The 21,204-nt window shown below is 31.6% G+C and overlaps 1 protein-coding gene across 1 annotated transcript in view; it reads left to right on the forward strand.

Annotated features, from left to right (window-relative positions):
• LOC107446508 (fatty acid synthase) overlaps positions 1-21,204 on the forward strand; it is an 87,704-nt gene that overhangs the window by 2,141 nt on the left and 64,359 nt on the right. The window contains 6 exon segments of the mRNA XM_087157887.1: positions 1,283-1,419; positions 11,813-11,965; positions 15,464-15,637; positions 17,321-17,521; positions 20,520-20,642; positions 20,718-20,951. Coding sequence (XP_087014013.1) covers positions 1,290-1,419; positions 11,813-11,965; positions 15,464-15,637; positions 17,321-17,521; positions 20,520-20,642; positions 20,718-20,951 — 1,015 coding nt within the window. The 5' untranslated portion in view covers positions 1,283-1,289.

Genomic DNA, 21,204 nt, shown 5'->3' on the forward strand with positions numbered 1-21,204 from the left:
CTCGTTCATCATTACATAATGATTAAATAAAATTACTTTGCTCTTTTTAAAATTCTGTGCCTGTTTGCTCTGCTGACACGACTGCCACCATTTTATATATATATATATATATATATATATATATATATATATATATATATATATATATATATGTTAAGGTCAAACACCGAAATCTGGAGAATGTCGACATTCACGTAGTCGTTTTGGTGAATGTCCGAAATATTTGTTATATCCAATTTTATATTAATTTATTCGTTAATATTATTATATTTATTTGATATATTTATATTTATTCTATATTTTAATCCTTACTGACGATAGATCATCAACATCAGTGTAGAAACATCAGTGTAGGATATACCGGGCAAATGTATACCGGGTAGTGGCACTTAACCTTAAAAAAACATCAGTGTAGGGTATACCGGGAAAATGTATACCGGGCAGTGGCACTTAACCTTAAAAAAACATCAGTGTAGGGTATACCGGGCAAATGAATACTGGGCAGTGGCACTTAACCTTAAAAAAACAACATCAGTGTAGGGTTAAAATATCGAATAAATGTAATTATATCCATGAATAAATTCATATAAAATCGAATGCAATAAATATTTAGGACATTCACCAAGGCATATCTGTGATTGTCGACATACACCGGTGAGGGTCCGAATGTACAAGAATGTAATGAAATATTCGATCTTTCGCCGACGTATTTGGTGTTTGTCGACATTCACCGGTGAAAGTCAACAACCACCGATTTCGGTCTTTCGCCGTGACATATATATATATTATATATATAAAGGTATATATATAAAGGTACATTAAGAAAAAGTTCTTTTCCCCCCTTCTAAACCTTCACCTACTTTAGAGAAAAAGGAGTTCAGTTGATCCTAATGGGGTTAACCATGAAGTTTTACATGCTGAAGAAAAATATATTCAAAATATCAAAATGAAAACAAATAATTGGGGATTAATCATCAGCATTTTAATCTTTTGACAACATTGTGATTCTTCTACTGGCATGACAGCCTTTTGTGGGCCAGAGCCTTCCCTAGAACCTTTCTCCATTCTGGTCTTCGCTTTGTGATTGTTCTCCAGTAAGTAAAAAACACTTTCATTCCACACATGAAGCTTCATGGTTCAACTTTCTTCTAAATGTCGAAGCTAACTCATGCAGGTGCCTTAAAAAGTTTCTTCCTCGGTCCTGTTAAAGGCCCTTAAAATTATAAATTTCGAGAAAAACGCATTTGAAAAAGATCAGTTTCATAGCTCACGTTTTTTTCAGCAATTCGATGGAGCCTGAAATAGTGATCGCAGGTATCTCCGGAAAGTTTCCAGAATCCGATAACGTAACTGAATTAAGCGAAAATCTATTCAATAAAGCTGATCTTATTACAGAAGACGATAGAAGATGGAAAGCTGGTACGTTTTCTTTTAATTTATTCCTCTTTTTCTTGGTGTGACATCATCACTAGTCAAATTTTATCTTGATTTAGTACATATGAAAGTGATTTCAATATGTCAAGATCTAATTCCCCCCCCCCCCCACACACAAAAAAAAAACTTATTTTTCCAACCAATTCTTTAAATTTGACCTATTTCAGGCAATGAAGTTTCACTAAATGAGAGAAATGCCCTCAAGAAATAACAATATTTTTTTTCTAATGCCCACCCGTGTATCAGGGCCGAGATAGCCTGGTCGGTAGGGCGCTGGGCTCATGTCCGAGAGTTCATGGGTTCGAACCCCGCTGGCCGAAGACTCCCCGTGTAGTATAATGGTGACTGATGCACGTTAAATCTGTTGAGTCGCAAAGTCATCCATGCTCTCATGACAGATCAATAACCTTTGGGGTACTGAATTGGAGAATGATCGTTCTCTGATTCCGGTCAAAATTACGATCTGTGGATGAATGAATGGATGTATGAATGGGCCCGCCCTATTAACCGGCGTGACGTAATGGGTGTGGCAGAAGTCGAATTCTTGGCCATAGATGGCGCCATTGGAAAACAAGAACAATCGCACCACTCTGCCTTAACTGGCATACGAAAGCAAGCAAGCAATTCAGGTATCAGTAGGGCAAATTTGTTGGCAACCCTTTCAGGGGAGCTATATGACGGTCATCGTAGCTCCCAAAGTAAGTACAGACAGTACAGAGCATGAAAGAGCATCCATGCCTTGTCCGGGATTCACGCCCAGGACCGTTTAAAAATAAATAAAAGCAGACCATCTTAAAAAAAGCTTTTCCTAGGCTCCTTTAAAAAGCTTTAACAACAAACAAATTTTGGACGAAACATTTTTTTAAAATAAAAATTAAATACATTTATTTTGAGAAATTCCTTCTAACACATTTTCCTAAAAGAAAGACTGGTTTTATCCCCTTCTTTTCCCGTTCAATTACGGTCGGTTTTATTTAGTTTTCATTCTGCTAGAAAAGAGTTTATCACCGAAGTAAATACAAATATTAATTATTTTTCAAGTTAATTAATTTATGTGTTATCTTGAAAAAGCCTTTCTTTTAAGCTCCTTTAAAAGGCTTTAACAACCAAGTGCAACAAATTTTAAATGAAACATTTTTTACAGAAATTGAAAACATTTATTTTGAGAAATTCCTTCTAGTATATTTTCATGAGAGAAAGATTGATTTCATCCCCCTCTTTTCCTGTTCAGTTACCCTCGGTTTTATTTAGTTTTCATTCTGCTAGAAAAGAGTTTATCACCGAAGTAAATACAAATATTAATTATTTTTCAAATTAATTAATTTATGTGTTATCTTGAAAAAGCCTTTCTTTTAAGTTCCTTTAAAAGGCTTTAACAACCAAGTGCAACAAATTTTAAATGAAACATTTTTTACAGAAATTGAAAACATTTATTTTGAGAAATTCCTTCTAGTATATTTTCATGAGAGAAAGATTGATTTCATCCCCCTCTTTTCCCGTTCTGTTACCCTCGGTTTTATTTAGTTTTCATTCTGCTAGAAAAGAGTTTATCACCGAAGTAAATACAAATTTTAATTATTTTTCAAATTAATTAATTTATGTGTTATCTTGAAAAAGCCTTAGGCTCCTTTAAACGGCTTTAACAACCAAGTGCAACAAATTTTAAATGAAACATTTTTTACAGAAATTGAAAACATTTATTTTGAGAAATTCCTTCTAATATATTTTCATGAGAGAAAGATTGATTTCATCCCCCTCTTTTCCTGTTCAGTTACCCTCGGTTTTATTTAGTTTTCATTCTGCTAGAAAAGAGTTTATCACCGAAGTAAATACAAATATTAATTATTTTTCAAATTAATTAATTTATGTGTTATCTTGAAAAAGCCTTTTTTTAGGCTCCTTTAAACGGCTTTAACAACCAAGTGCAACAAATTTTAAATGAAACATTTTTTACAGAAATCGAAAACATTTATTTTGAGAAATTCCTTCTAGTATATTTTCATGAGAGAAAGATTGATTTCATCCCCCTCTTTTCCTGTTCAGTTACCCTCGGTTTTATTTAGTTTTCATTCTGCTAGAAAAGAGTTTATCACCGAAGTAAATACAAATATTAATTATTTTTCAAATTAATTAATTTCTGTGTTATCTTGAAAAAGCCTTTTTTTAGGCTCCTTTAAACGGCTTTAACAACCAAGTGCAACAAATTTTAAATGAAACATTTTTTACAAAAATCGAAAACATTTATTTTGAGAAATTCCTTCTAGTATATTTTCATGAGAGAAAGATTGATTTCATCCCCCTCTTTTCCTGTTCAGTTACCCTCGGTTTTATTTAGTTTTCATTCTGCTAGAAAAGAGTTTATCACCGAAGTAAATACAAATATTAATTATTTTTCAAATTAATTAATTTATGTGTTATCTTGAAAAAGCCTTTTTTTAGGCTCCTTTAAACGGCTTTAACAACCAAGTGCAACAAATTTTAAATGAAACATTTTTTACAGAAATCGAAAACATTTATTTTGAGAAATTCCTTCTAGTATATTTTCATGAGAGAAAGATTGATTTCATCCCCCTCTTTTCCTGTTCAGTTACCCTCGGTTTTATTTAGTTTTCATTCTGCTAGAAAAGAGTTTATCACCGAAGTAAATACAAATATTAATTATTTTTCAAATTAATTAATTTATGTGTTATCTTGAAAAAGCCTTTTTTTAGGCTCCTTTAAACGGCTTTAACAACCAAGTGCAACAAATTTTAAATGAAACATTTTGTACAGAAATCGAAAACATTTATTTTGTGAAATTCCTTTTAGTATATTTTCATGAAAGAAAGATTGCTTTCATCCCCCTTCTTTTCCTGTTCAGTTACCCTCGGTTTTATTTAGTTTTCATTCTGCTAGAAAAGAGTTTATCACCGAAGTAAATACAAATATTAATTATTTTTCAAGTTAATTAATTTATGTGTTATCTTGAAAAAGCCTTTCTTTTAAGCTCCTTTAAAAGGCTTTAACAACAAAGTGCAACAAATTTTAAATGAAACATTTTTTACAGAAATCGAAAACATTTATTTTCAGAAATTCCTTTTAGTACATTTTCATGAGAGAAAGATTGATTTCATCCCCCTCTTTTCCTGTTCAGTTACCCTCGGTTTTATTTAGTTTTCATTCTGCTAGAAAAGAGTTTATACCGAAGTAAATGCAAATATTAATTATTTTTCAAGTTAATTAATTTATGTGTTATCTTGAAAAAGCCTTTCTTTTAAGCTCCTTTAAAAGGCTTTAACAACCAAGTGCAACAAATTTTAAATGAAACATTTTTTTACAGAAATCGAAAACATTTATTTTGAGAAATTCCTTCTAGTATATTTTCATGAGAGAAAGATTGATTTCATCCCCCTCTTTTCCTGTTCAGTTACCCTCGGTTTTATTTAGTTTTCATTCTGCTAGAAAAGAGTTTATCACCGAAGTAAATACAAATATTAATTATTCTTCAAATTAATTAATTTCATGTGTTATCTTGAAAAAGGCTTTCTTTTAAAAGCCTTTCTTTTAAAGTTCCCAACGGACAGTTAGAAGCATGTGAAGAGATTCCTGGTTTGCGATTTATCGAAAAGTAACATAGCCAAAATCAAAGCCAACCACTAGTAATCAATATTAAATTTTAAAATAATTTGGCGAGAGCAAATCGCCGAAAAGATGGCGAGAATTAGTATAATCATGTAACTGAAACATTTTTGTGGTACGATTTAAAGAATAAAGGAATTATAAATAGATTTTGTTTTCGAATTTGCTGCGACAGTGAATAATTGAGATTTATTTCACTTATTTTTCAATCATTAAAAACACACAGAGATTCATTGAATCAAGAAAAAAGAATGCTCCGATGGCAGAAAGAGTTGTCAAATCATTCTACTGACTCATTTAGTCATTAAAATTCTCGATTAACTATTACATCAAATCGTTGGCCTGTTAACCTATTATATATATGCATACATAGTCACCTATAAGGTTATATTGTGGGCTTAATAGGTTAAGCCTATAATTATTTCCTCTTGTACTAAACATTAGTGCTGGATTACCCAATAGGGGCCAGACTAGGCCATGGCCTGGGGCCCCAAATGATTAGGGGCCCCCTTAAAATTGATTTTTTGAAAATGAGTTTAAAAAAATTAAGAAAAGCAATGATTTAAAAAAAATCAATTTCAGATATATATTAAAAATATATCAAAATGTTATGATTATTTTTTAGTTCTAATTTAACAAAATAAAGTAAAATTTAATTTATTATTATTTATTTTAATTTTAAATATGCTTTCTTAAGTGAAAAGATATATAAATACTCTAATATTTGAATAAATAAAAAATACACGAGAAAAACAACTTTATCGAAGGGCCCAAAAAATTTGAATGGCCTAGGGCCCCGCGTACACTTAATCCTGCCCTGCTAAACACTAGATTCCGGTAATATAATACGTGGTCCAGTTTGAATATTATGGGTCAATTACTAGTATCCGGTAATATAATGCGTGGTCCAGTTTGAATATTATGGGTCTATTATGGGTCAATATTAAGGGAAGACATACCCTTATGAAAAAATCGAGGCATAAATGAGGTATAAACGAGGTATATTTTAAAGGTATAAAGAAGGTTGTTATTTAAATACTTCGTTAAGGCTGAAAAGGGTGCAAATGAATACCTTAAAATCAACCTCAAATATACCTCCAGAGGTATTCAGGCTTCAACCTGAGGTGTTTAATTTTACATCTGTGGAGAGGTAGATATTTACTACTTTAAAGTGTTTCACTTTCAACCTTAGGCTATTACTTCTCAACCTGAAGTATATTTTTTTACACTTGTGGAAGTATTTATTCAACAACCTAAGGTGTGTCATTTTACACTTCAGGTTATTATAAATCAACCTCAGGTGTATTTTGTTCGACTTCAGGTGATTATTTTTCAACCTCAGGTATCTAATTTCACGCTTGTAGAGGTATATATTTTTCATCCTATGGTGCGTCATTTTACACTTCAGGTTATTATAAATCAACCTCAGGTGTATTTTGTTCTACCTCAGGTAATTATTTTTCAACCTCAGGTATATAATTTTATGCTTGTAGAGATACATATTTATCAACCAGTGGTGAGTCATTTTACACTTCTGGTTGTTATAAATCAACATCAGGTGTATTTTGTTCTACCTCAGGTAATTATTTTTCAACCTCAGGTATATAACTTTATGCTTGTAGAGGTATATATTTTTCAACCTAAGGTGTGCCATTTTACACTTCTGGTTGTTATAAATCAACCTGAAGTGTATTTTCAACACTTGGAAAAGTTTTTTTTTAATTAACGCCATGTGTTCCATGTTCTACCTTAAGTTATTATTTCATAACCTCAAGTTTATATTTTTAGAAGTATTAATTTATCAACCAAAGATGCGACATTTTGCACTTCAGGCTTATGTAGCTCAACCTAATTTTTTTAGCACTTACGAAGGTGAGGTGATACACGGACCACCTAGTTTATTAATTTTTAGACTCACTATAAAAAATATAATATATATATATAAAGATATTATATATAGATAATGTATATCATTAAATTTTTTTCACTAGTAGAGATCATTTATCAACCTGAAGTTTTTAATATTAAACCTTCGTCAGTAATTGCTTCTTTTGTTAAGCTATAAAAGAAAGTTTCAAATGCATAATTCTTCTACAATTTTAATAGATTGAATTAAATAATCTTAAAATAACACTTATCCAAATTCTACAGTTAGTAAAAATTATTTATGGAAACTCATACTCGTATTTTTAGAAGATAGTTGTCTAAGGTGTTTGAATTTTTAAAGCTATAAAACTACAAATTTAAGCAATTAGTCAGCTGAAATTCAAATTATTTTTATTTAAAACTAAAATTTCATCTGTTTTACAAACCAGCAAAATTATTTTAAATACTGTTTCCGTCTACATGTTGAAACTTGTAATTATTGAAACCTAAAAGGAAAAAAAATACGAATTAGTAAGAAAGTTATATTTACAATAATAGTGACAGGTTTTGAAATATTAGAATATTAGAAATTGTTTTTTTTTTATGATTTAAATCAACTGAATGAAATTAACTTTCTTTTTTAGATAAATAGTATTACTCTTGACAGCCGCAAAATAAAATACATTGAAGACAGTACTACCATTAACAACATTTACAGAAATTCAAATACATAATTCGCGATCGCAGCGCTCGAGTACGCCCTCTATCGGGAGCCTGTAAATATCAGACATTAATTTATAACGTTTTCATTCAGATCCATCAAAGCCATCGGCCATGACGGACGCCATTTTCTTAGCAGCAAATAAAAATCAAAATTTCCTTAAGGAACAGCTGAAGAACTTGAAAAAACTAACCAGAACATGCCAAACATTGAAGCAGAACACGCCAAGCATTTGAAGAACAATTTCTCAATAATTTTTACCTTTCTATTACCAACAACATAACTTACAATTTCATGATCACTTGCTGTTACAGATGTGTATATTACGGTAAAATAATTTTTTCTGTCTTCAATTCATTACAAATTAAAATGAAGTCAACATTACTTTCGTCATTCCAATAAAGAAATGTGAATTCAGAACGCCAAGAACTGCAATAGTTATAGAATTCTTCTTTGTTATAGAACAGTATATATTTCTGTATCATTATAATTCGGAAAACAACAATAAAGAATCAACCAAATTACTTGAAATAGTGTCATTTGTGCTGATGATTAATAAATTTTTTTATCGTTTTCTTGGTAAGTATTTCTTAGTTTTGAAAGAATAGATAATTTTAACTAGAATTGAGCTGTTCTGTTTTTAAGCTACATATTCAAATTCACATGGAGATCTTACAATTATAAAATTTTGATGTGTGATATGTTATCTAAAAGTAATAAAGGGATAATCTATGTGCATATTATTTGAAAATAAAACTTTCAAACGAAGAACATTTCATTTGGAACTCTACGGATTTATAAAGAAGGTAAGTGTTATGATTCTTATAATAAAAAATTAGCTTGTAAAACTTTTTTTTCTTATTTGATGATAGTTCTTTACAGAATGGTTTCTTACGTCTGATTAAGGACTATAAGAATAATAAGAAAAGAAACAATATGAAAGTTTTTATTTCAATGTAAAGAATTCTTAAAATCGTTTTTTATCCTAAGAATTCTTTATTTTCCGTTTTATAGTTTATAGTTTTTTGATAAAAATTGTTGTCAAAATACTTTTTTTGAAAACATAAATGGTATAACATTATGTGTTTATGTATGCTTCTTGCATATTCTAATGTTTCAAGTAATATGATTCAGAAAAGTATGAATAAAAATTCGGTACTTATGTATTAACGCCACAGCAGCTACAGATTTGGCTGTTTTTAAGTGCCGCCAATCTACACCTAAAATTTTTGTGACAAATCATAAAATGAAACACTTTATTTAAAATCAAAGTAGTTTATCGGATTTCGGTGGACAATGGGCAAAATATTTCGTTCCAGAAAAAATAAAATTGCATCTTGTTCTATTTTTGGGAAATCCCAAAGACGCATTTTCGTAGCACTAAAAAATGGTAACAAAAATCGAAGAACAAATCATTTTGGAATTCTTCTGATTTATAAAGCAGGTAAGTGTTAATTTTTATAAAATAAAAAATTTTGCTTTTAAGTAGTTTTTTTCTTGATGATAGTTTTCTATAGAATGGTTTTCTACGTCTGATTATGAATCAAAAAAGAAAAACATGAAAGTTGTTTATTTTAATATAAGGAATTTTTAGAATTGTTTTTTTTTTTGTTTTGTATCGTAAGCATTCTTTACGTTTTTCAGTTTCTAAATAATGATTTTTATTAAAACTTAAAATTTTTTGATAAAATTACCTGTCAAAAAACTTTATTTACAAAATTAAATTACATAAAATTATGAAGCTTATGTATACTTTTTGCTTATTTTAATGTTTGAAGTAATATGATTCTTAAAACTATGAAATGTAAAGTTTAAGTAGGCCTTTCAGGTTATATCATTAAATTTAGTAAAACTATTTCTCAGGCAATATGTTTTAACTCTAATAAGAAGATACATATTTTTTTTTGTTTATTTACAAATATTTTTCAGATGTGTTTTGGATGTTCCTTCTTTAAAAAAAAAGAGATACCATCTTGTTTTCGGTTGTATAAGAAAGGATATTAAACATTTTTCTTTTTTAAATTTAATTAGCCACGATAAAAAAGGAACGTTACAATGCTACACGCTACATTAAAGACGTCTCCAGAGTAACTGAATGACGGTTCATATAGAAATCGCAGGTATGCGTCTCATACAACAACGCCCCCTATAGTTCGTTGCGATCGCGAATTCCAATCTTATTTTGCAATTTTAACACTTTTTATTTTTCTATACATCTGGTAACATTAACTTGTAAGTTTGGTAATTAGATTTTCTTTCTTTGTTTTTTTACAAATCTTTAAACAAATCTTTATCTTTAGAGAATAATATCTTCTATATAACTTATAATACCGTGCAAAATAAAACTAATAGTTAGTTGTTACCTTGGCGAAAAAAGAAGTATTCTTTGGCCAAGGTTGTTACAAGCACTTGTTTAACTATAAATACACATCCAATAGGATGAAATTCCAAAAAATGCATATTACTTTCAACAATAAATGTTTTTATTTGCAATTGATTTTATTCAATTCAGGATTAAAATTGAATACTATACTGACTTATTTCTAAAAAATTTAAGATTTCCGAAATTCGCAAATTTTTGAAGTAGTGAAACATAAACAGCTGCATAAAAATGCTCGTAACCTTGAAACAAATTGTCATATAAACTTAAAATCGGATTTAATTTAATTCTGCTCAATATTCTAATAAGTAATAACAATCTACTTAGTAAAAAATTAACGTGGGTAAATTGCGAAAAAATAACATGTAGTGAAAATAGCAGTTTTTTGATCAAACATGAAGAAGTGAGCTAGTACAGTTACTGGTTTTCAATTATCAAATATCTAGCAAACTATTGTTATATACAATTGCATAAATTTTGTAGTTTATTAGGAGAGATTACTTTTTCTTTTAGGTATAAATTCAGATCTATTTCCTAGGGGAAGGCTGAGCAGTAGCTTGCTAGTCTCTTCTTCTGCGCCGCTGCGCATGTGCTATTTACAGTCTATTTGCAACAGATATCCAAGCGATAATCATACAGCTATAGTAGAATTTCAAAGCAAAATTGCTATTTAAAAAATCTTTCAATTTTCAATGATTTATTTATAAGAGAAATTATGAACATTTTACTCAATTAATCAGCTTGCATACTGCTACGTTAAAACATATACATTTAAGCAAAATAAAAAGAATAGTTCTATTTAAATAAATTACAAACAATAAAATACACCGTGCATGATCTGCTGTAATGATTCACCAGTAACGTTATCCTAAACAGCGACGAGAAATATTTCGATTTTTCTGTCTTATTGCTAAGCATTGCTTAGTTTAGATCAGGACTTAATAAATGTCAAGCACACTTACAGAATTTCGAATAGACTTTCGATTGTCAACACACGCCATTTGCCGGCTCGCACGGAACTCTGGGAAGTTAGCTAGTTAATATGAAGTGTACTTTAGACAATTTTAGAACAAGCTTAGATATAAATAAAATGACTTCATACACCTCAATAAATACTTCACTCTCTTTAGTTGAAATAAGGTATATTTTTTTGCACCACGTAAATACCTCACTCTTGTTAGTTGAGGCAAGGTCGATTTTTTATACCTCATAAATATCTCTTTTATTACAAGTGTAAGAAAAACCACCTCGTATACCTTAAAAATCACATTATTAGTCTGGTTGATTTGAAGTGAATTTAAAGCAACCTCAAAATAAGCTTCGGTATAAATAAAATGACTTCATATACCTCAATAAATACCTCACTCTCTTTAGTTGAAATAAGGTAAAAATTTTATACCTCAAAAATACCTCTTTTGTTACAAGTGTCAGAAAATCAACCTGGTATACCTCGAAAGTCACCTTATCAGCCTGGTTGATTTGAAGTTGACTTTAAACAACCTCAAAATAAGCTGAAGTATATATAAAACAACCTCGTACACCTTAATTACAACCTTTACGAGGTATAATTTTTATTGCTGTTTTCTCAGCAAACTTAAATATACCTCAAATATACCTCAAATCAACCTTAATACCTCAAAAATACCTCAAATCAACCTTAAATATACCTTAAATTTTCGTAAGGGTAGGGCTATATTGTAATACAGAACCTAAAGATGTGGGTTCTTTTGTTTGTTTGTTTTTCTTTCATTAAGGAAAAAACAAAAGGAAGTAAAATAATTTTTTTCCCACAGGTCTTCATGGATTACCCCGAGGATCGGGAAAGCTGAAAGACATCACAAAATTTGACAGTCAGTTTTTCGGTATGCCTCCTAAACAAGCTCAGCAGATGGATCCGCAGATCAGACTCCTGCTGGAAGCAACACACGAATGCATTGTGGATGCAGGTTCTATACCATGACTATTCTATACAATTCATTCTATACAATTCATTCTATAAACTTCAAGCAGTGTTGAAGAAGAGTGAAAGGGAATGCGCGAGATAGTGCTTTTAATATTTACTGATGAGTTTTAAAAACTCCGATTATATTTGGATCCGACCTATAATTCAGAATTTATTTAATCTTTAGGTTGCTTTTTGTGCATATATTTGATGAAAAATGCAAATAGCGTTTTTTTAAAAGAAAATTTAAGATTTCTAATTATAGGATAGATAGAAGAAATTATGAAAAGGACTAGCATTTATAAAATATTGCATTAGTATTTCCTATCTAGCTTCTTAAATCAAAATGAAATAACTAAATTCTTTAATGATGAAATTTGTTTCCCTAATATGCATTTTCAACGTAGCAATACTTTTAAGGTTTGATTTCGAAGTAAACCGAAATTCAGCTTATTTTGTTCATTTATGCATATGTTACTGTGAATGGCCGAAATTGGTAGTTGTTGACTTCCACAATTAAATGTTGGCAATCACATAGTCGCTTTGATAGATGTCCGAAATACATACTAGGTCAAGTTAAGTGCCACTGCCCGGCATGCCCTGCATCCAGAGCCGGATTATACCTTTCGTAGGCCCTAGGCACAGAGCCGGATTATACCTTTCGTGGGCCCTAGGCATAGCCGTTTTTGGGCCCTCCCCTCCTTCCCCCACTCCTCCCCTCTTTTCAAAATATATGCTAAAATTTTCTTGCATATTTTTTTTAATATTTTTATTAATATGAATTTTGATTTACAAATTTGTTTATCGAACTTTATCTGCAATACCGACATACTGCCGATATTGCAGTAGATATCGATAATACCATTATGAATAGTTCGATCGATAACAATGTTAAAGATAAACTGGTGAATACTTTTCCTAACGTTCACATTGCATTAAGAATGTATTTGTCGATTCTTGGATCAAATGCAGAAGGAGAAAGATCTTTCTCCAGATTAAAATTGATAAAAAATTATTTGCGTTCAACAATGATCGTTTAGCATCGCTCGCACTTATGTCTATTGAATACGACATTTTGCGTAGTCTTGGAATTCGACAGCTAATACAAGATTTCGTTGAATCCAAAAATCGCGAAAAAGTAATATATTAGATCATAAGATTCTGCAAAATAATTTATTACCGAAAAATATTATATTTTTATATGTATCTTCATAATTTTGTGCAAAATACACTTGTTGTTTTTAAAGCTAAATTATTTTTGTCAACAAATTTTTTTCTCCCAAGTTTTTCGTAGGCCCCTGAATTTCGTAGGCCCTAGGCACGTGCCTAGTGTGCCTATAGGTTAATCCGGCCCTGCCTGCATCAGTATTATTTCAAGGTTCAGTGCCACTGCCTAGCGTACATTTAATCGGTACTCCGAACACTGATGTTTCTCCCAATCTATATTCTCAGCAGATATTAGATGTCGAGTAAATATAATAATATCAACAAATAAATTAATATCAAATCGGATATAACAAATATTTCGGACATTCACTGAAGCGACTATGTGATTGTAGACATTCAGCGGTGAAAGTCGACATTTTCTTGATTTCGGTCATGCACGGTAACACGTATACATAAAAAAAAAACAAAAAAAAAAGATCATAGCTAGACCAGATATAGCAAAAGGACGGCAAATTTGACGGCATGAATGAATGGATGTATGAATGGGTCCGCCCTATAAACGGGAGTGGCAGAAATCGAATTCTAGGCCATAGATGGCGCCACTGGAAAACAAGAACAATCGGACTCCCTCTGCCTAAACAGGAATACGTCAGCAACACGGGAAATTTAATTGCCGGACATAAACTTAATTTAAGGGTTTTAATGATGAAAAATCTTGATTCCTCTAATTAAATATTTCGAAAGTAGCCTTCTATAACGTTTACAATTACAGTTATTTACTTAATTTATAAAGTCGAGGTTCCGACGAAAGAATGTTTATTATTTAGGGTTCCGTAGCCGAAAAATTGGGGGAGCCACTACTATAAACTAATGGATGGTTGACCAATAAAAAGCTTCCTAAAACCGGAAGAAATTCATACAATTTCCGGTGTATCTCTCCGCTTATGTTATGCTTACGATGTGATGTGTGAACAGGCTTAATATTCTAGGATGTTTTATTATCATAATTTGTGCTTAAATTTACGCGTAAAATTTTACCATTCATAAGGAGTTTTTAGTAATTTATAAACTCTAACAATTCATGAGCCTAAAACAAACTTAACAAAATTTATATCTCACTACTCAAACAATATGATAGGTATGATGTTGCACGGCTTGCACCAAGAACAAACTTTAATAAACAAGTAAAAAGTGGCCAAATCAAAACTGCCAAAAAAGCGAGTTCTTTCTAAATCTAGCAACCATGTCACCTTTTTTAACAATACATCTGTAAATAACTAAAACAAATTTTCACTTCAAACTCACCAGAATTACTTGATATCATTAATATCTTACGAAGTACAGCAGATTTGAGCTCAGAAATTGTATAATTTATTTTTTATTCAAAACAATCTCTTTGAAAATATCACCGAGCAGAATAAGCTGTAGTAAGCAGTTGCAAACTTTCTAACCGGAAGTAGAGCAGGTCATGAGCTCGAGATTGTTGTGTTGTTTATATTTATATTGAAAGCACCATCTATTGGTTCTAAGCGGACATTTCAAGTGTTTTTAAAAGGATTGAATGTAGCGCTAACAAGGTTAATTTAGCCTTAAGTTTATTGAAAGACAGAAATGATGTCCATTTCTGCTGCAACTAGTCTAGAAAATATTTTAATTCTGATTTTACGTTGCATTTGGTTTGCGAAACTTCTTGATAGCATAAATAAGAAACGTGTGATGAAGTGAGTGTTTGATATTTAAATACCACATCCGAATAACTTCATAGAAAAATAAAATACTATTGCATTTACTCATTTATTGAAAGCAAACTTAGAATTAAAGTAATACAAAAAAAATTTTGATCGCTGAAAGGCGATTACGGGTTACTCATTGGCAAAATGGTTGTCTAATTTTTCAAATATATCGTTCAAATGATGAAATTCTCTTTTTTTCACTGCTCAAGAAGTATTTATCGGATCTCTCTGGTCAAATATCTCAAAAATAAACTCATCAGCTTAATGCATAACAAAATTAAAACTGAAAAAGAGAATTCTAAAAAAATTATCAAATAGCACCGGTCGCCATAGCAACGCATGCAATGACACCGCATGCGCACTGTTTACTAATACTCTTGAGCACAGTTGAGAAGTGTGATGACGTCAAAATAAGGCGCGCACGCCATCAACCCCAAAACAACACCCATTTTGCAAATGGGTAATAAATAAATAAAAATTAATTTACCGAGTATTCGAAAGTTTTCTTTTATTACAGCTAATTTTTTGATTTCTGTGTTCTTTTTCATCATAATTTTGTTTTTTAAAAAAGCATAAATAAATAATTGAAAATATTTATTTAGGATATAATCCTGAGGAATTAAGAGGAAAGAAAATTGGAGTGTTTATTGCTAATACCAACAAAGAAAATGACGAATACTTTAAGCAACATATAAAAAAGACAACTGGTTACACTGTTACGGGTTGCTATGGGACAATGCTCCCCAATCGGATATCATATGCGTTTGATTTTACAGGTAACTTATTGTTTATTTCTTTGCCCATTAGTTTATCCCCTTTTCATGGTTTTAACTCAGCAGGGTGTTTCGTAATCGCCACCCTTTATATAATCTTTTATCATCCTTGTAAAAAACGTGCAGAGGTCTCAAAATAATACGAAATAGGGGAAAAAGCGTTATCAACACGTTACGAAACTCCATATCGTTCAGAGCAAAGCTAAATTGGACTGGAAATATCATATTAATTTTTTTTTTTTGCCGGTTGAAACTGAAAAATATCTCGAATGATTGCCTTTTGCCTCCTTTCAACAAATGAAACTTGTTTTGGCCATTTATAATTTAACCTCTGCTGTGATTGACTTTAAGTTGAAAGTGGTAATCCTTTTACGTTCATGCTAGTAGGAATTTTTTTGCGCTACCACTTCAAAATTTTTCTAATTTGAAATCGGATGATATCGAACAAAACATAATAAGTTGCTATGTAAATACGTAAAACTATCAATGTTCGACTTTTTCTCTAATGCTCAATCGTCTTTATTTGGTGTCGTTTTGAATTGATTTTTTAACCTTATTAGGGGGCTAAGCCCCCTGGTCGCTGCCACTCACCAACCCCGATGATTGCTTCGCAATATATATATATATATATATATATATATATATATATATATATATATATATATATATATAAAGAATTCTGTTTGCTTACGCTTTTGCCTCCACTTCTCACGTCCAGAAATTATTATCTATTAGTATTGTAGGAATAGTGAGGGGATAGCAGTTACACCAGTATTTTATCAGGGATAGAATTCGTCCGGGTCACCAATGTGGGGAGAGTAATTATAGACCATGCCATCCGTCATCTATCAAATGGTACCTCAAGATTGAATTGAGATAGCACGTCTTATATTCTAGTGAAGTGTTTTTAAATAATCGTAGTGGTAGTTACGCCACAATGCTCGTCCCCCACTAGAATTTTACAAGGGATGGAATTCGTCTTGGTCACCAATGTTTGGAGAGTAGTTATAGACCATGTCACCCGTCATCTTGCAAAAGGTAACTCAAGATTGAATAGAATTAGCATGTCTTATATACTAGGAAAATATTGTTAAAGAATCGTAGTGGTAGTTACGTAAGTATTATAAATATTTAGACTTAATTGTAAACAGAAGTAATTTTTCAAAGTAATAATAATTGTAAAACTGATAATAGGATTAGACACCTTTTTTTAAATAACAACTTTATCTTAAAATAAAGCGCAGAATTACGTTATAATAGTAATAATAAAAATCAATTCTCTTAGTTTTAAACTCTTAAATCAAAACCGTAATAATAGCAGTACAGTAAAATACCTTTAAATTAGGGAGACAAAACTATTTATAGAAAAACAATACCTTTATGAGTTTTATTAATTTTATGCTGATAGCAACCAAAACAATATGAAAATGAATGAGGAAAAACTGGATCCTACCACGTGATTTTCCGTCTAATAAAAGTGCACAATTAACAATGGGAAACTGCAACACCATCATTAGATTTGTATATATATATAGAAATATTACTTTTGTTTAGGTTTAGTGGTATTATTTCAGAATTTAAAAAAAAACATACAATAAGGAGTGCAATTATGAAATACCAAGTAAAATATTTCAAAAAAGCATCTATGATTTTCTGTTTATTAAAAAAAATTAATAATATTGATAGGTCCTAGCATTTTAATGGACACAGCATGTTCGTCGGGTGCTGTTGCCTTGTGTGAAGCTGTTCGATCCATTCAAAGTAATGATTGTGAAGCTGCCGTTGTTGGAGCATCTCACTTATGTTTAAATCCAGCCATGTCCATGCAGTTCTATAAATTAAGCATGATTTCTGATGACGGAAAGTGCAAATCCTTCGATGCTGCAGGTTAGTCATCAATTCCTGCTTCAATTTCAATACTTGAAATTGAGCGAGGAATTTTTTTCTTTTAAAAATAGAATTTGATTTAAAAAGATTCTTTAATTTGATTTTCTCAATTCTTGCTTCAATTTCAACACTTGAAAATGAACGAGAAATTAAAAAAAAATTAGAATTTGATTTAAAAAGATTCATCAATTATGAACGATAACGCCCGTCAACACAGGGTGAATGAGTTGGTGAGAACAGTTGGTGAACGAATAACTCAAATAGGAGGCTATTCATCGATTGGAGTGGCCTGTGATGTCCCCTGACCTTAATATCATCAAACTAGTTTGGGACACCCATGGACGTTTAATTGCAGCATGAAGACAATAACTGTCATTAATGATCTCAGGAGTGCCTTGTTGCAAGAGTAGGGGAGATTGCCATTGGGATGATACAGACCCTGGTAAACAGTATGAAACGTCAATGCGAGAGTTTTGTAGCTAGCTATCATACACCCTGACTCATAGGACGTCGTTGAGTTACCGTACTGGACAAGTGACCAGTTTCCTTATTTAGGGTACAGATTTTGAACATTTTTGTTTTCCCATATACTGTTCTTTCATCGGATGATATTTTGGATTTATTTGCATTGTTAGTTTTTTTTTTATTGCAATCATTTGTCTCTTCAATTGTTTTCACCAGTATTATTAATAATTACCTCGGGTAAATCAGATAATTTTTGCACATTGACCAGTCATTATTAATAATTGCCGTATGATTAATTAAACATATTATTTACTGAAGTCTAAATTAATTTTTTCCATAAATAATTCTTCTATAAATTTTCTATGTATTTTTCCTCGGTGGTAATAAATCTGTCATTGAAGAGATCAGTAGAGTTAAAAGAGGATTGCTAGAAATATGGATTTTTTACTTTTGAAATAACAGCTTTAAAAGTCTAATTTGTTTACATGATTAGTTCATCTGTCCACGACTTAATAAATTGTGAGCAAAATTCGTCGATAGATTTCAATGCTTTTACTTTAAAACACATTCTGTATATGTTACATTAATGTACTTGACTATTATTAATATCAACCGGCGATTATAATTAGTAACAAAAAAAAATGCTTTGAAAATTAGACCAAACTTAATTGGTAATTGGGTACTTGCACTTCAAGAAGAAGAGCTTAAATACCCACATATGTGACTATTAACTTCAGCGCCAGCTGATCGCTTGTAATAAAAGTGGCGTGCTTAAGTTGAGCTAAGTTTCTCCATATAATTTAGAATGTTAATTAACGTGAAGCTAATTAAAGGCAGTGCCGTATCACACATCGAATTTATTGAAATATAATTCTTTCTCTTTTACGCCTTTTGCTTAATTTATATTTATTTTTTGTTTATGTATTTTATTGTAGCCGTGATATATTTTTGTTTTGTGTACCTGGCAACTTTGATGTATATTTTTTTGTTTATGTTCCACATGGCTCCGTGACAGTCTTTGTGTTAAGTAAGAAATGTATAGTGAAAGAATTGAAACCTCTGTAAAATAATCTTTGTGTAAGAATATACAATGTATCATTTAAGAGAATTGATGGTTTACGGGCTGGGCTTACTTGAAATGGAATGGAAAGAACAGTTTCTAACGTAAACAAATTATTTGTTTCAACAACCAATCAGGATCGAAATACTCACACTACGTCACTTGCAGGTATCCTATTATAAAAAACTAGTGGGCTGCGCCCCCTACTCGTTAACGCTCGCCAACCCCCGAAAATCGCTACGCAATCTTATATGGTTTGCTTCGCAAACCAAGCTCGCTTCGCTCGCTACTAACTTAGGTATATTGCAAATGCACAAAATTCTAAGAATTCAAAACAATCATTCAAATCCATATAACAGCTTTTTTTTAAAAAAAAAAAGCTGAAATCTTTTTAGAAAATACTAAATTTAGATAATTTAAAAAATCTTTTTAGTAAATACTAAGTCATTAAAATAAATTTGAATTCAAATAAATGACATGTAATTCGTTAAACCTATTAGAAATGTGCTATTGTATAAAATCTTAAGATAAAATTTGTAAAACTGGTATCTCTTTAAAAAGGTTAAAATTTTGGCTATAATTAAGTCTATTAAAAATTGAAATAAGTGAATTGCAATGGAAAAACCTGCATAAACAAATAAATTCCAGTAAAACAAATAAATTCGTGATATAAATCAAAAATCGTCAAATAAATTCGTAATATATAAATTCGTGAAAAAAAAAGCGCTTTCGGCAAAATACTAAAATAGAGATCTATCGACAAAAACTACTCACTTCTGCCTAGCTTATGCTCTCTCTGGTTATTTCAGTTTCCGTTTTTAAAAGAGCTATGTCCCGCAGTGGACTGATCGTCAAGACACGGTTCTCATCAGATCACCGAAGTCAAGCATCACTGGCTACGGTCAGTGTGCGGGTGGGTGACCCACTTGGATCAGTCTGCGTAGGGACCGAGGGTGTGCGGTATTGGTCCTCGTTAAACTGTGCTACCGTAAAGTGCTCGACTTCGCGCGCAGGTCATCGGGCTACCGAAGCGGGGGTGCCATCCCTTCCGCAAAGGATCAAAATTGCGATGGCATGTCTTCGGATTATCCTCCGGGATGTTTCCCAGACCGTCGCCAATAGCCCATTGTGCAGCTCTAGTGCGACGTAAATTAACAACAACAACCTTAACAACAACCTTAAAAGAGCTATATGTTGAGCCATCTCTGCTATATTTGGCATTTGACATTTTTAGCGGCAGTCATTGGTCGATTTTCTAGCGTTGCCATTCGGGGAGTTGTAATGAGGCTTTTTTTGTCGCCGTGTAAGAGAAATATATATATATATATATATATATATATATATATATATATATATATATATATATATATATAGATAGATAGATAGTCACGACACGTTTTAATAGATTCTTTATAATAATAATCAGCATTAATCCATTTATTCCACTGCTCTAATTATTTGCAATTCCAATAGCCAATGGGTACGGAAGAAGTGAAGCTATTGTTACTTTTCTCCTACAAAAATCATCGATGGCAAGGCGAAAGTACGCATCCATTGTTCACATCAAAACAAACACCGATGGATTCAAGAAAGAGGGTAATTATTGCTCCGCTGTTTCTTTTTTCTTCTTCCTTCTGTCTTGTCAAAGTATTTGACGAATTTTCTCTTCAGGCATTACCCATCCGTCAACTGAAATGCAGAAGCGTTTGATCGAAGAAGTTTATGAAGAGTGCAAATTGAATCCTCTGGAGGTTTCTTATGTGGAAGCGCATGGAACGGGCACAGCGGTTGGAGATCCCATCGAAATGAACACAATAACAGACATATTCTGTTCGGGGCAGAGGAGAGAGCCACTTTTAGTTGGTAGTGTCAAGAGCAACATGGGGCATACTGAGCCAGCATCTGGTAAGTTTGTTCGCTACTTCCTTACTCATTCTCCGATATCGATAGACCGTCTTCTCGTTTGGCTACCAAAGCACCTGAAGAGGATCAAAACTGTTATGACACTGGGGAGTCACCAGTGGGCGATCGGATAGCCTGGTTGTCAGGGCGCTGTACTTCTTTTCCTGAGTTCCATTCTAGCTTTCCGAAGACTCACCATGTAGTAAATGGTGACGGATGCACGTTAAATCTGTCGAATCAACAAGTCCTTCATGCT

Source organism: Parasteatoda tepidariorum, chromosome 2 (genome assembly GCF_982258835.1).
Source record: "Parasteatoda tepidariorum strain Cologne lab strain chromosome 2, Ptep-v5.0, whole genome shotgun sequence".
Lineage (NCBI taxonomy): Eukaryota > Metazoa > Arthropoda > Arachnida > Araneae > Theridiidae > Parasteatoda > Parasteatoda tepidariorum.